At 34.6% G+C, this 17,679-nt stretch overlaps 1 protein-coding gene across 1 annotated transcript in view; it reads left to right on the top strand.

Annotated features, from left to right (window-relative positions):
- TSBP1 (testis expressed basic protein 1) overlaps window positions 1–17,679 on the top strand; it is a gene marked incomplete at its 5' end in the record, with an annotated part of 67,176 nt that overhangs the window by 48,908 nt on the left and 589 nt on the right. The window contains 2 exons of the mRNA XM_004391003.1: window positions 12,513–12,527; window positions 17,183–17,675. Of these exons, the coding sequence (XP_004391060.1) occupies window positions 12,513–12,527; window positions 17,183–17,675 (508 nt within the window). The remainder of the gene's footprint in view (window positions 1–12,512; window positions 12,528–17,182; window positions 17,676–17,679) is intronic.

The raw sequence follows: 17,679 nt of genomic DNA, 5'->3' as shown, positions 1-17,679 counted from the left end.
GTTCTGTAAGCCTTCATCTTAAGTGAGAATAACAGCACAATTGGAAGAATGTAGTCAATGTCACTGAACTGTGCATGTAGAAATTTTTGAAATGGTGTATTTTTGGCTATGTGTATTTTCACCAAAAAAAAAGGTTGAGAAGTTAGAGGGTTCACATGTTGTGGGGTTGTTAACCAATGTCATAAAACAATATGTGTAGTACTGTTTCATGAGAAATTATTTGTTCTGTAAGCCTTCACCTGAAGTAAAATTAAAAAAAAAAAACACACAGAAAAAAGAAACAAAACCATTGCCTTCGAGTTGATTCCTAATGACTTTATAGGACTATAGGACAGAGTAGAATTGTCCCGTCAGGTTTCCAAGGAGTGACTGGAGGATTCAAACTGCCAACCTTTTGTTTAGCAGCCGAACGCTTCACCACTGTGCCACCAGGTCTCCAACATGACACATGGTAAGGATATAATAGCGATCATAGACTATTTCCTGAGGAGGCAGACAGGAAAAGGGACGGTTTCACTCACTTCTAAGGTCCTGGGTGGTGCAAAGAGTTTGCACTCCACTGCTAACCTAAAGGCTGGTGGTTCACCCTACCCAGAAGGCCTGGCAATCTGCTTCCATAAAGATTTCAGCCAAGGAAGCCCAATGGAGCAGTTCTATACTAACACATGGGGTTACCATGAGTCAGAATCAACTCAAAAGCAGCTACAACAACACTCACTTCCGACTGTACTAGAATTCTCATATTTATAGATGTTTGCATGTTCAACCAATTTCTTCTGCTTTGAATTATTGGAAAATGAAATTAATAAAAAATTATAATAAAGAGTGGGATGGAAACGTCTTCGGATTGGCTCTACTGACTTGTCGGCAAAAAGAATATATTTTTAATTAAATATAAGAAATGACAGAGAAAGGTGGGGAAACCCATGAAAGAGTAAGCAATGAGAGAAGGAAGTGGAATAAAAATGGAAGCAAAATTTAAAGTAAACGAGACTTTTCCAGTTCTATGGTATTTCAATTTCTAAGAGAAACTAGATGACAAAAGGAAAATAACTTCACCTCTTTCCTGCCCTTTCAAAATGACTATGTTACTGAAAAAGAGAGACTAAAGTAACACCTGTGGAAGGTTTGGAGCTTGCTTCCTTTTCATTCCAGCAATTCCTATTGGAAGTGGTATCAATTAGAATGTTATTATATTGTCAATTCTGTTATCAATGTCAACCCATACTAACTATTTGTGTTTGGATTTTAGAACAAGTAGCAGTACCTGTCAGTAAGTTCCTTTTGTTTTCATAACTCTGGTATAAACTGGGATCCCAAATGGTGGAGAAAATTTTTCCTAACTCTGACCAATTCCATTTCACGCTTCTATGTATAAATACCCTTTCTCCCCCTTACTCAGTAAACTGCTGAGTTAGTATTCACTCTATGGAAAGAGAAATATTTGGCTAAGAGACTAAGTATAGAAGAAACATTTTGTTTCCTAAAAAATAAAAAATTCAAGTAGTTTTTAATAACAAAACTTCCCATAACTGCCATGAAAACAAGGCATATAGGGTGGGATATGACGAAGTGGAGATACCAAGGAGGAATAGAGGAAAAACTGTGGGATATGTTACTCGTGGGGAAAGAAGGGAGAATAACTGCAATTCGGATTCAAATTTATAATTGTCTAAAAGTTCTGTGCAGGATTTAAACCCACCATACTAGATTGGAAGGAAAAAGAATTAGTTAAGCTATGAGAAATATACTGAAGACATTCCCATCAGACTGAGACTACTCTTTCATCACCAAAGAAATGCTAATGAATCTTCTTCCATTATGGAGTCTTTCTGGGGAAGGTTTAGTGTCTTACAAGATCCATTTGTTACCTCCTTAAAAAGGGCAAGAAAGGAAACTATATTCTTGATCCAAAAATTCCACTAATACATATTTCTTTCATGTTGTTCTACCAGTTACTCCAATACCTGTTGGTAAGTTATTTCATCTATTTCTAAATTCTAGTTTCTTTAAAAAAATTTTCCTTGGAGTAAAGGATTTTGCATGCATATCTCCCAATCCCCTTTGCCTTCCCATTATCGAGTATCCTCTTACATTACTGATGAACTTAGGAACTATAATATGCCCATTGACTGGCAAAAAAATAAAAGACAGAAAGTGAACATCCTGAGACAGCATTTTCCACCTAATAAAGAGGAAAATTTAAATAAAATAAGCAATACTGGCAAGACATTGGAAAAATTATACATTCATACATTGCTCGTCCAACTGTAAATTAATATAGCCCTGTAAAAAGTAAATTTGAAGTATACTGTCTTTTAAACTCATAATTCCATCTCTAGAGATATGATTAAGTAATAATTCTAAATATGGAGTATTCACATGCCATTAATTGTTAAAAAAAAAAAAAAGCTACCGTAATATAATGTAGTCCTTAAGAAAGGAATTAGATGGAACAAGGTTCAAATCCCAGCTAAAACACTTACCAGATATGTGACTCTGATTAATTATTTACTCTCTCTAAAAATTTAATTTGTATCATCTCTATTTGGTCTTATCTCTATTTAATAATTTGCTTAAGAATCTCGATATTCTCACTCCCTATTTTACTCCCATTTTCACATCGCTGAAGTAACTGACTTAAATTTATAAATTGTGGAAAGCATAAACCCCTACTGGTAGAGAAAAAAATAAGAATGAAAAACCATTGCTGGTGACAGTTTAAACATTTTTTCAGTAACAAATCAAGCCACTAGTAAACTCTGAAAATGAGAGAGGGAAAGTGGAGAATTTGGGCCTCTCAGGCAAAAGAGAGAAGGCAGGAAAATTATAAAAGCTAAGTTTGAATGGGGCAACATCTGATATCCTCCTGTTAGTGCTGCAAGGATCTACCTTAGCATACTGTTCAGTGGAGTATTTTCAAGCAAATCATTTTTTCAAAAATCACCAAGGAATACGGAATTCTGCTTTTTACCCAACTAAGAAAGATGTGTGTATATACATATTTTCCTCCCTTCTCTCTGATCTCTCCTAGCATAGAATTAAAATTTTTGTTTTACAGTTACTCTAGGATAACAGCCTTACCAACTCTGTTAGCAAGAGAAATCATGTTAGCTACTATTTCAGATAAAACCCGCAGAGAGGATCTACTTTTATATGGTGTAGATAGAGGATCCAGAAGTACATCTACTAGTTTAGTCCTTTATTTGACAGTCTTAAAGAGCTTCTTCTAAGCTGACATTAGCTAGTCCAAGTATTGTAAGTATTGTGAGACAGGTAGTTACGTTTATCATATAATAAAGGTTTGTCCATTATTACTATTTTTAGGAGCACTAGCATTAAGACAAGTTTTGTTCAAGACATTAGGTGGAGGGTTGACTTTGCCTTGAATGAGATTTTTTATATAAATTTACCTGTTTCCAATCTTTCTTCTACCCAACACACAAGCCAGACATTTTTATCAAATGACTATATTACAATTCTTTTTCTCCTAAATGACCTGTGACCAAAAGATGATAAATCTTTAACTTATTGTAATAACAGTCTTTACAGTCACCATTAGCTTATAACTCATAAATAGCACTAATGTATAATAATTACGTGAAGTCAATATTTGGTATTAACTGAAAACTAATATCTAAGTATTAATAATTACTAATACCATTAACAATAATAATTATCACATGCCATCCTTCACCACTCTCCAATTACCTGCAGTTTATATGAAGTTGTGGGTATAATGATGTGTCTCCAACTTTGCCCTCCAGCCTTAGGCTACAAAACAAAAGCAACAGAAGGTCTGATCTATCAAATTTCATTGCAGCTTCCTTCTTAGGAAGAAGAGTGGCCTCGGGAATTCTTTTTCTCTCCCACTGTAAAGAATATGATTGGTAACTGAATTTTTGGAAGCTTGAACTTCGTGTAGGGTTGATTTATTAGAGTTATTTTCCAAAACTCACCAATATGCCGTTTCATTGGCAATTCTAGTGTCCTTTGGCCTTCCACAGGGTTTGGGTCCAATGCTCTGATTGCCTGTATTCACATCTGCTAATGCAAAACCTAAGTGGCACGTTTCCCCATCTCCTTTGCTTTCATATTTTTCTGCATTGCCTAAAGTTATTGATTTTAAGTGAAAAATCTATTGATGCAAAGGATAAAGAGGAAAGACACAGGCTTGCAAATATATATATGATATATATATGTATATATATAATTTCCTAAACTAATAAAGGATTTGGTTCTATTATTTTTAATAAGGCAAGTAATGAATAAACTAAGTAATATAGATGTATTACAATGGAAGATACACTATAATGTATATACAGAATAATATAATGAAAGGCAAAAAACAGAACACGGATATTATGAGATTAAAGAATCGAAATAGGAAAAAAATAAAAGCAAAATTTAAATTAAAATAAATATAGTTACCTCTTGAAGAGTTTTAATTTCTCATAAAAATTGAAAAGAAAAGGAAAATGGCCTAAACTCACCTCCATTTTGCTCACCCAAGATATACACCATCAAAGATTTAGGGCTATAGAAGAGGATCAGGAAATTGAAGCTCTTGGGATTTCATATTTGTCATTATAGCTTATGCTTGTCCTGCCTTATTCTATACTTCTGAGAGATGTGCAAGTGAGAAACCTTGACTCTATGTCCCAGGCAAATCATAGTACCGTGTGTTGGTAGTTTAGCAAAGGACACAAGCCTCGTGTATAAATTCCTTTTTCTTCCTTAATTCTGCTATTCTTCAGTATCCTAAAATATCTGGAAGTTTTCTTCTAACACATGTTATTTCTCAAGCCAGCTTTAGAATTATGATGTTCTCATTATAAACCCCAGAGATTATCAGAAAGAAAAACATGGAAAACTTATCATGATGAAAATATAAAATTTTGATAATTTTGAATAAGCTTTTCTGTACTGCAGAAGGAACTAGGATGACAGCTGGCATGGGGAGAGGGGTTTTAAAGGAAGAGAAAAGTTAAAAGACAAAAAAGAAGATGAAGAGGAAAATTAAGTTAGTAATCTGTAATTGTTAACCAGTCTCCTGAAAGGTTGTGATCTTTTGTCCTGGGTAAATTTTAAAATATTTTTAATTAAAAAAGTAAGCTTTATTCATATAACAGGCCTTCCAAAATGACCTACTTAAGTTATTATAGTAGAGTTAATCTTGAATTAATAAGGAGTAGCATACTCTTATAAGATTTAATGTTTCCCAAAAGTCCATTTCCTGGTGTTCCAACACATTTTCAGTGGGAACTGAGTGAATGACTTAAAAAAAACATAAATAAAAACAAAAAACTAACTCATTTTATTTTCTATTTTAGCAATTGCTCCAGTAGCAGCCGGTAAGTTCCTATTCTCTTTCTCAGTTATAGTTTCCTCTAGTCCTCTGTAACACCTGGGTTCCTTTCTTTGCACTGACACTTTTGACATCTGACCACTCTCAACCCCAAGAGTCATATTGTTTTCCATTCCTTTTCCTCCACACTTTCTAGTATCCCTTTAAGATACAAATAGGTTTTTTGTTTGTTTGTTGGTTCATTTGTCTGTTTGTTTGCTTGTTTTCATACATCAAAGGTCCAGTGACTCAGGAAACCATATGACAAAAACAAAGAGAAAAAGTTTGTCGTATGGTTAGAAAATTAAGTTTGAGAAGAGAAACAAAGGGAAACAATGCTGGCAAAGTATATTGGGGTCAGATCACAGGCAAGTCCGTGGAAATAACACACTAAGAAATCTATATTTCAATCAGAAACTATAGGGTCATAAAACAAAATTTCAAACATTAAGGGATGAAAGAGGTCAGAGTATAAGGAGGGACAGACTACAAAATGTTCTCTTTGTTTAAGAGAATACTAACTAAATTAGAGTTGAAAATAAAAGAGAAAGGCTGATCTTTTTCCTCTCCTTCCTAAAGTTTATCATATCTAAACATGGACCACCATTATGGCAGAGAAGAGTTAGGACATCAGTATTTTGGAAGCCTTTTCTGACTTCCTCTCCTTGGGAGAATTGAATTTGAACTTGTCTTTCATAATACTCAAGTAAACTGCACTACTTTACTTGTGTTTCATTTTCAAAAGAAACTGTAGATCTTAGGCCTACAGTCTAATTGAAAAACAGAAATTGGCAGAATGGATAAAAAATCTGACCCAACTATATGCTGTCTACAAGAAACTCACTTAAAATTTAACAATATAGGTAGGTTGAAAGTAAAAGGGTGGAAAAAGATATACCATGCAAGCATTAATGTTTTAAAAAATGAAGAATGACTATATTAATATCACATAAAGTAGACTTGAGAGCAAAGAAAATTACCAGGGACAAAGAGGAACATTAGATAATGATAAAATAATCAATACACCAAGAAGACATAGAAATCATAAATGTATATGAACCAAATAACAGAGGTTCAAAATACATACAGAAAAAAGACTGACAGAGCTGAGAAGAGAAATACAAAGTTCCACCATTATAGCTGAAAACTTCAACACCTCGAAACTCCGTTCTTAGCAACGAACAACTGAACAACAAATTCAACTAACACAATATAATTGGCGTGTTAGAACACTTCACCCAACAACAGCATTATTTTCAAACATACATAGAACATATATCATATACACCATATCATGGATTATAAAACAAACCTCAACAACTTAGAAGAATTGAAATCATATAAAGCATGTTTTCTGACTATAATGGAATCAAACTGAAAAGCAGTAACAGGAAAGTCTTCAAACACTGAGAGATTAAGAATACATTTTTAAATAATTCATGAGTAAAAGGGGAAGTCTCAAAGGAAATTTAAAAATACTTAGAACTAAATGAAAATGAAATACAACATATCAAAATTTGTGGAATGCAGCTAAAGCAGTGCTGAGAGGGAACTATATAGCCTTAAATACTTACATTAGAAACAGGAAGTCTTAGCTCAATAATCTAAGCTCCCACCTCAAGAAACTAGAAAAAGAAGAGCAAAATAAACCTAAAGAAAACAGAATAAAGGAAATAATAAAGAGCAGAATTCAAAAAAAAAATTGAAAAGCAAAAAATAGAGAAAATTAATAAAGATTTGATTCTTTGAAAAAATCAACAAAATTGGTAAATCTGTAGCAAGACTGACAAAGTTAAAAAGAGAGAAGAAGTAATCATCAATATCCAGAATGTAACGGGATTTAACTACAGATCTTGCAACCACTAAAAGGATAATTATACTATGAACAAGGCTGGGTCAATATTCAAACATCAGTGTAACTCACCATAACAACAATCTAAAGAAGAAAAACCACATGCTCGAATCAAAAAAGCATTTGACAAAATTAAATACCCATTCATAATAAAATCTCTCAGCAAATTTGGAATAGAGGTCCTTAATTTGGCTAAGAGCATCTATAGAAACCTACAGCTAACATTATACACAGTGGTAAAAAAATGAATGGTTTCCCCCTAAGGCCAGGAACAAAGCAAGGATGTCTACTCTCTCCACTCTTATTCAGTGTAGTACTGGAAGCCCTAGCCTACACAATAAGGCAAGAAAAGAAAATACAAGGTATATAAATTGGATAGGCAGAAATAAAACTATCTCTATTTGTAAGTGATACAATTGTATATGTACAAAATCCCAAGGAATCCGCAAATAAAGCTTGTAGAACTAATAAGTGAGTTCAGCAAGTTACAGAATATAAGATCAACACACAAAAATCAATCATATTCCTACTTACTAACAACAAATATGTGGAAACCAAAATTTAAAATATGATACTATTTACAATTGCCTCAAAAAAATGAAATGCCTAGGTATAAATCTCATAAAACATGTATATGATCTGTGTGCTTAAAATTATAAAACACTGAGGAAAGATATCAAAGATATAAGTAAATGGAGAGACAAAAAGTGTGCATGAATTGGAAGACTCAATATGGTAAAGATGTAAACTTCCTCAACTTGATCTATAGGTTTAATTCAATTCCTATCAAATTTCTAGCAAAAATTTTTTGTAGCTGTATACAAACTTAGGAGCCCTGGTGGTGCAGTGGTTAAGTACTCAGCTGCTAACCGAAAGGTAAGCAGTTCAAACCCACCAATGCCAGAAAGCTGTGGCAGTCTGCTTCTGTAAAGATCACAGCCTTGGAAACTCTATGGGGCAGTTCTACTCTGTCCTATGAGTCAGCATTGACTCAATGGCATCGGGTTTGGTTTTGGTTTTTTTATATACAAGCTTATTCTAAAATTTATAATGTAGGATAGCTAAAATAATTTTGAGAAGAATAAAGTGGGAGGAATCACCCTATCTGATATTAAGACTTATTGTACAGCTACAGTTGACAAGACAGTGTGGTATTGGAGAAGGTACAGAAACATGGATCAATACAACAGAATAGAGAGTCTAGAAACAGACCAACACAGATGCACCCAGTTAATTTTTTGCAAATGCACAAAAGAAATTCAAAGGAGGAAGGAAATGTAGTCCTCAGCAAATGATACTGAAACTTAAATAGACATTTCATCAAAGAAGAAATACAAATAGCCAACAAGTGCATGAAAAGATACTTAATGTCATTAGTCATTAGGGAAATGCAAATCAGAACCACGATGAGATATCACTTCACCACCCCCCCACCACACACACACACACACAAGATGACTGTGATCAAACGAACGGAAAATAACAGGTGTTGGCAAAGATGTGGAAAAATTGAAACATTTTCATTGCTAGTAAGACCTGTAAAACAGTACAGCTTCTGCGGAAAACAGTTTGGAGTTTCCTTAAAAAGTTAAATGTAGAATTACCATATGATTCAGCAATTCCACTGTTAGATATATACCCAAAAGAATTGTAGCACTATTCATAATAGCCAAAAGGTGGAAACAGCCTAAATGTCCAGCAACAGATGAATGGATGAACAAAATGTGCTACATACATGCAATGGAACATTATTCAGCCATCAAGAGAAATGAAGTCCTGATACATACATACTACAGTATGGATGAACCATGAAAACATTATGCTGAGTGAAACAAACCAGTCAAAAAAGGGCAAATACTGTATGATCCCACTTATGTGAAATGTCTAGATAAAGCAAATGTATGGATTGGGAGGGAAGAGGAAAAAGGAAGTCATAGCTTAGGGGTCACTGAGCTTCTGTTAAGAGTGATAGAAAAATTTGGAAATGGATAGTGGTGATGGTTGCACAACACGATGAACATAATGTCACTGAACTGTATATGTCAAAAATGTTGAAATGGCAAATGTTCTGTTATATATATATATTTGCCACAATAAAAGAAAAAAGGAACTATAGAACCCATAGGTAAGTATCTTTCATTTACTGTCTGCAAGGAAAGGATGATAATGGGACAAAGAAAGAGAGACAGGAAATAGAAAAGTGGGAGGCAGCAAAGTGTAGAAAAAGATGACTAATCTAGGGAAGATAGTGGTAACACTGAAGTTATAGGATTAGGCTGTTCATTCGACACAGATTTTTTGAACATCATTTAAAACCAGGTTCTGCTCTAAACACTGGGAATACAGCAAAAATCCTTGCCTTCATAGAACTTGTGGTAGGTGAAGTGGAAGCGAGGGAAGAGAGACATTAATACAGGTGAAATGAGTAAAATATAGGGTTTATAGAAGGTGTTGGAGCCCTGGTGGAGCAGTGGTTAAGAGATTAGCTGCTAACCAAAAGGTCAGCAGTTCGAATCCACCAGCTGCTCCTTTGAAACCCTATGGGGCAGTTCTACTCTGTCCTATAGGGTTGCTGTGAGTCGGAATCGACTCAACAGCAATGGGTTTGGTTTGGTATGGATTATAGAAGGTATTAATGTCTGTAGAAATGAGTAAGGAAATAGAGAGTGGAGGGGAGAGAATTGGAAATTTTAAAAGGGGTGACAGGGAAAGTCTCACAAAGCTGACAATTGAGAAAAACATGAAAGAGATGAGAAAATATAGCCATGTGGAATGGATATCTGAGAGGAGAATATTTTGGCAGAGGAGACAGCAAGTGAGCCACGCTGGAGTAGAAGCATTTCCCGACTATTTGAGGAAAAACAAGAAAGCAAGCGTGGCTACAGCAAAATGAAAAATGAAAGAAATAGAAGTTATCAGAGAGCTATGGAGGGACAGATCTTCCAGAGTCTTCCTTGAAAGCCACTGACTCTGAGCAAGATGGGGAGCCATTGGTGGTTGTTAAGCAGGGGAGTGACTTGATCTGATGATATTTTAAAAGGATGCCTCTCGCTGCTGTATTGGGAATTGACTGAGGGGCAAGTGTGCATGCAGAGAGCAGTTAAAGAGGTTACAGTAACTTGGACCATGGACAGAGTCATAAAGGTGGTGAGGAGTATCAGGTTCTTATAACACACCAAGGAATCTGCTCTCCCATCATATTTCATTATATCCTGCTAGGGGTCTTTATGGTACCCTATAAGAATGGTTGGGGAGATGTAAGTAAGGAGCACTGTATTTCTGACCCAAAAAAATTCTATCATTAATCTAGCTTCTTGGTTTGATTTTCAGGAATATCTCAAGTTCCCACTAGTAAATTCCTAATCTATTTCTAAACCCAATGACTCTTTAATTTCCTCTAGTGGAAGGGTGAGCAAACTTTTCCTGTAAAGGACCAAATAATACATATTTTAATCTTTGCAGGCCAGACGGTCTGTCACAACTACCCAACTCTGCTGTTGTAACCCAAAAGCAGTCATAGGCAATATAGAAAAAAATCAGCGCACGGATACATCCCAACAAAACTTTATTTGTGGACACTGAAATTTGAATTTCATATAATTGTCATACAACAGTATTCTTATTTTTTTCTACTACTTAAAAATATAACATCCATTCTTAGTTTAAAGGATGTACAAAAACAGGCAGCTGGCTGGATTTCTCCTGTGGTCTGTGCTTTGGCCAACCACTGCTACAGGATTTAAATAGCCTAACTCCTCATTTTTATCCCTGGTAAACATAATCCTGGGTATAGTGTTTCTCAAAAATTTTATACTTTCTTCTTATTTTGTGCTTTTCGTGCTAGGTGTATTAAGAAACATCAACACAAGAGATACACGCACATTACAGTACCTGGTCACAAATGTACCTTAAATAGTTTATATTAAACAATGTCAAAGGATAGTATTAGCATGCATCCTCTAAATCAGACCATTATGCAGTACATCTCATATTTTCTAAATTGTAATCTTGAAACTCTAGACAAAATTGCTAATGATTAATTAAAAGTAAAGGTGATTAGCTTCAATAATATTTAAAGTAGCTTGTCACAAGACTTCCTAAACTACAACAGGCCAAGAAAAGGAGGAAGAGAAATGGAGGTTCAGGATTATTCATGACATAGGTTTCATCCAATGCAGAGGCTTAAGGATTGGGGAAGATGAGAATGCCCAACAATATCTACTGATGTGTGTGTCTTTGTCTCTTTCAGTGGACAGTTCTGGAACAATCAGTAAGTTTGGGTCTGGGGGGTCATTCCCTTACCTTACCTATTTCTATGTCTAAATAGAACCTTTAAGCTCTTATTCCCAAATTTTCTTGTATTCCAAGTTCATCTGCCTTAGAGCAGTCAATGTTTGTTAAGTAAGTGGTTTCCTCATATTTCCATTTTGATTCCCTTATCTATTTTCATTTTGTAACAACATATAATAGTCTTATATTTGATTCTGGAGCCCTGGAGGTACAGTGGTTAAGAGCTCGGCTGCTAAGCAAAAGGTCAGCAGTTTGAATACACCAGCTGCTCCTTGAAAACGCTATGGGGCAGTTCTACTCTGTCCTACAGCGTCACTATGATTCTGGCAGCTTAAATTCCCATATCGTCTATCACAAGGAAGCTTGTTTTCTCTGTGCTATAATCTGGCAGCTGATAATTTTTATTTTTAAACTGACAAAGGAGTCCTGCGGCACAATGGTTAAGCAGCCAGGCTGTTAACCAAAAGGTTGGCGGCTCAAACCCACCCAGCAGCTCTGTGGGAGAAAGACCCTATGGGGTAGTTCTGCTCTGTGGGATAAAGACCCTATGGGGTAGTTCTACTCTGTCACATGGGGTCACTATGAGTCAAAAACTGACTTGACAGCACCCAAAAACAACAATAAAATTGACATAAAGAATAAACGTCAATTTTGATAATTAACCAACAATACACATTTTCAAACTGATCAGAAGGAGAGTGGTAAAAGTCTGACTTGGAAAAAAACAAAGAAAGGTAGGAAATGTAATAGTTCAGTTTTCAGTAGAATAGATATTACTTACCCAACAATTCAATCCCATACACTTTGCTAAATGACATCCTAAACAAATTCCTTTCTGTGAAATGAGATGGGGAAGCTTTGGCCAGCAGCACTTCTGCTACTGTATTTCACTGAGGATAAAACAGAGGGTTATACTCCCCAGACGTCCTGCTTCTGCATTCATGTAGAAGAGGCATCACTGGGGGCTGGGTTGTCTTTGAGTTAGAAAATATTCACTGATCTTTTTTTGTGTTTTATTTTTAGCACTATCTCCTCTGGGTAAGTTCCTTGTTTATTCTCAACTCTATTTTACATTGTTTGTATGCTTTCTAGCCTGGATTTTACTCCCAAAATAGAGGCTCATGCTTCTAAGGTTATTTTAAAGGCCCCAATTTCCAGAATCTTCCAAGATTTTAAATAACTTTTTTTGGAGAGGTTTATATAGAGGAGATGAAGTTCATCTGAAAGGATGCCATAATCTCTGGCCGTATTCTAGACTCTGAAAAGCAATCTCCTCACTGACTCCCAGCAGAATATAATGAAGGAAAGATGAGTTTCTGAATGCCATTAGTTCCTGGCTGAAATTTAAAACCATTTTTAGTTATAAATGAAGGCCCACTGAATCATATTAATAGGAGAAAAAAAAAAAACTAAGAACAAAATCTCATCAAATCTGTTGCTTTTTACCTTTGAGGAACAGTAAGTATTGAACACCTACTATATATAGTGTAGTGTACTAAGCACTTTCAAAAACATAATCTCTTATTCTTATAATAGCCATGCCCAGTAGCTATTATTATCCCCACTTCACAGATCAGGAAACTGGACAGACATTTGCCTAAAGTTAAAAAGTTGGTAAACATCAGCGTCAACATTCAAACTCAAGACTTCCTGTCTCTGAAGGGCATACTGTTTTCATACCAACACATTGCCTCCTGTACTGAACCACAAATGCCTTTTTTTGTGATTAGTCACGAAACTTTATCTATAAATCAAATGTTTATAAATATAAATATACAGCTACTAGAGAAGCGGGACAATTAAATGTACACAAAAGTACTTTTAAAAATAGAAGGATTCCCATTCAAATTAATGTTTGACTTTTAACTGTTTTCTAAATTTAGATTGCTCTGTAAACAGAATTATTTCATGCATGGCTCAGTTCTTCAAGGAAATCATACAAAACAAAACAGAATAATACTGTTTTAAAACTGTAAATATATAGTCTTACGAAACAAGTAAGACTTAAATGTAGTGACGCCCATTTCAAGCATCTCAAACATTCCAATCACTGACAAACACAAAATATGTCTTTATATTTAATCATGTTTAAGCCCCGTTCATTTTTTCTTAGTTAGCCCTAGAAAGAAAGTGGGTTTCAGGAAGAGAGGGTGAGGTTGAAAGGGACAATTATTTTCTTTTAATTCACAGTATATAAGAACCAGTATTCATTCAGAGCAACACTCATGTGTCTGGAGGACCTGAAAGGGCTCAGACCACCACACGTCCCTCACGCACCCTCCCCATGTAGGGAAGGTGATAGGACTGTGATCTTGTGTGTTTCCTTTACAAAAAGAAAGGGGGCTCTGAGGAGAGATAACAGGCCAAGTCCCTTCCTGGAAATGAATTAAGTGAATACATTTTTTAAAGTTGCCAGAAAAAAATCAGTTTAATTAAAAAATATATTTTCTTATTAAAAAAATACTCTTGTTGATATAATCTTCAAATGTATTCTTCCCAACTGATTTTTTTGAAGGAGATTAAAGCTTAGTTCAATGTCCATAGAAAGATTTAAAGCAGATCAGTCCCTCAGATATTACCATCTTCTCAAGTTGAGCCTTTTATTTCTCACCTCCACATTCAGCTAATAAGTAGATGATCTTTAAAAATGTTAACTCATGGCCTGAGAATTATAATGATTCATCTCTCTGATGCTTAACAGATCTTTTAGAGTCTAGATCTGATTATGCACTGCCTGCCAGCCACTGGATAAAGAAACTGTTAGATTAGTTCCTAATAAAGTACATAGTCTATATTCTACATTATTTTAATTTTCATATACTTACAATTAGTAACACAACACTTAATTCATGATATCTTTCTGCTTTAACAAAATTAATGCAATTTAAATTTTTTCATCATTAATTTTTAATCCTGAATACTTTACAATGATCTCCAAAAGCTTGATTAAATCTTTTGATTATATTAGAATTTTGTTGTATGGGCTATGGCCTGCATAAATGGAGTTGCAAATTTCACAGAGTTTACAAATCTTTATATTATGGAGATTTACAATGTAATTAATTATAGCAAGATTATAAGGTTTGAGGAGAAAAAGATTATATGCTATCTTGAGATCTGGCAAAGGAAGGGAGAGAACGACTTAGAATTTGGTGGGATAATTTTCTGTGACTAACTTTTGCAATGCAAAGTTGAAATAAAAGTGAATCTCATTTTATAGAAGAGCTATGTTCCTGAAAATATATCCTAGAAAATCTAATTTCTGTTAATTAAGTTCAAGATAGAAAAGATGCAGAGAAGATAGTAAAATGATCAAGGGTATGAAGATACTAATTGTTGCTACTGTTGTTAATTGCCATCAAGTCGATTCTGACTCATGACCACCCTATGAGTGCAGAGTAGAATTGCACACCATAGGGTTAAAAGTGACTAAAAATATTTTTCAGTGTAGTGGGAAAAAGGATAAAATTCTTTAAAATTCTATAAGATTAGGAAAAGCATAGCTAGCGTAAACACTGTTTCATTAAGTCCTAGAATACTTAATTTTGATTAACAAAATCTATAGAGTTTAGAAGGTAAACTTAGGTTTAAAAAATTGGGTGATGTATATTTTACACAGTAGTAAACATCAAATAAATTACCCACCAAGAGATGGTAAAACTAAAAATATTCATATGTTAAGAAAAATCAGCTTGTTTGAGGAGTACACATCATGGAACGCTTAAGGTTAGAAGCTTCAATGAAAAAACATGCTCTTCTCTACACCACACCACCTCTCCTCAGACAAAATAAAACAGTGTCCGTTGATAGCACTATTAGAGATCAAAATATTCTGTGCTATCTTTCACAATACAGCAATGATTAGAATATATTACTACTTATTTTCTTTAGAAAATTATAAATGGGTTTTTGTAGAAAAAAAAATCTGTACCCATAGCTTAATGAACAACACTAAAGGGAAAATTACACAAAAGGGTTCAGAAAGCATTACTGCAAGATTCCTAATGTTATTTTTATAGTGGTGTCAAAAGCTTAAAATACCAAAGAGAAAAGCCAAAGAAGACTGAACTACAATACCCCTTGTAATTTATAATTACCTTCTTATCTAGTGCAGGTGTGCCTCACTTTTTACAACTGATAAAATTCTAAAGTTAGGTGCATGTCAGTTTTACAAACATCAAACCCTAAATGTACCAGAAAGCTTTCTATGTAAAAAACACTCCAATAATTAATTTTTAAGCAAGAAATCTTCTTGTAATGCAATTAACTACTCCGCTAAATTATTTATTTCAAACTAAGAATGCCTTGTCTTGATAGATCAGAGAGAGTTTTTGCTTGCATTTGGTAGTAGTAATAGCTAATATTTATTGACTGCTTACTATGTTCCATGTACTATATTGAATGTTTATTTATGTGATAGTATTTAATCCTCACAACCCCTCTGTGAGCTAGCTACTATTATTACCCCCATTTTATAGATGCCCAAGGTCCACCTAGCCAGTTTGGTGTGGAGCCAGGATTTGAACCAGTTTGTCTCCAAAGGCCATGCTCCTTAAACATATGTCTAGAATCTCTCAGTAACTCTATAAAGTGGTCAGAGCAGACTAAATAAGAGGAAAGTAAGTCCTGGGGGTTAACTGATTTACCCAAATAAACCCAGCTAGCATGGGGTAGTAAACCTACATGTTCTGATTCAGCTTTCAAATTCAGTGTTCTTTCTACTGCATTAAATATTTGGTTTCCTCAAAGCAGGGTGTACCTCAGCTCCACAGAAAGAATTCACACAATTCTCCTTGGTAGCATAGAAATTTTTTAATGTAATTCAGGGAGTCAAATTACTGAAAAAACACGGAAGAAAACAAATTCACGTTTATTAGATCACACAAAAATGGAAACATACTACAGCTGATTATGTGCATGATAGCTGCACATGATAAAAAAGGACCTGAAATTTCTGCAAAGTGAGTTAGCAGATATTGTAAGAACCAGTCTTGGGTGATGGTTAAAGCTGAACTCTGAGTCTGACTACTCAGGTTCAAATCTCAGCTCTACCACTTACTAGTTACATGACCATGTACGCATTCGTTGAAAGTCTATATGCTTCAGTTTCTTCATTTGTAAAACAGGGATAATAATAGTTATCCTACCCTATTCTATGTGGTTGTTGTGAGGATTGAATGAGCTAATACATGGAAAGTGCTTAGAACAGATATAGTAAGCACTCAGTAAGTATCAATTAGTACTACCATTAACTTTTGCATAGTGAGATAGATGTGCTTTTATTCAATATAGAAAGCATATTTTGAGTTTCCTTTTTCTATTTTAAGAAATAATTTTTGCTTCTTTCCACAATTTTTTCTAAAACCAAATTCTATTTTTCAGAATACATCTTCCTTTAGCCATTAGGCATTATTCATTAGCCATAATCTACTGAACAAATGTCGGTTCACTTATAGTACATTTCACCTTTTCTCTCATTTATCTTCCAATTTATTGAAAAGAGTCTGGAATTTTATCACTACTTATATAATTTTATGTGTAGAGTTCCACCATTTTATATTTTCAGGAAAATTTCAAGTTACCTCCAGTTTATCAGTTTTAGACAAAAGAAAAAGAAATCAATATCAGGAAAAATATAGGAATAAACAAAAAATACTTGATATCTGAATCATGCACTTTTGTTGTGTGCTCAGTTATATTTCCAGGTTACATGGATGGAGAACTTGCAAAAAAATCAGATCCCAAAGCCCGGATTCTAAAAAGTGGAAGCATTACAAAGGCTCAGAGTAGCCAAGAGGAAAGCAAGAAAACATTAATAAAAGAAGTCACAATTGCAGATTCTGAGGGATCCTTGATATCAAGAAGCAAAAAGGAGTCAATAGGAAAAGCAAAAAGCACTGAGTTGGGAAAAGACAAGATAGAAACAGAGGTCAAGGTAGAGGAGAGTGATGCTGGAATATTAAAAGGAAAGGAAGCCCAAGTAAAGAAGAGTGATACAGGAATACTAAAAGGACCGGACTCCCAAGTAAAAAAGAGTGATACTAGTATACCAAAAGGACAGGAATCCCAAGGACAGGAGAGTGATGCTGGAATATTAAAAGGACAGGAATCCCAAGCAAAGAAGAGTGATTCCGGCATACCAAAAGGACAGGAATCCCAAGCAAAGAAGAGTGATACCGGAATACCAAAA

Source organism: Trichechus manatus, unplaced genomic scaffold, assembly GCF_000243295.1.
Source record: "Trichechus manatus latirostris isolate Lorelei unplaced genomic scaffold, TriManLat1.0 scaffold00390, whole genome shotgun sequence".
Taxonomy (NCBI): domain Eukaryota; kingdom Metazoa; phylum Chordata; class Mammalia; order Sirenia; family Trichechidae; genus Trichechus; species Trichechus manatus.
Note: the sequence above shows the minus strand (reverse complement) of the source record. Positions and strands in the feature narration are given on the sequence as shown.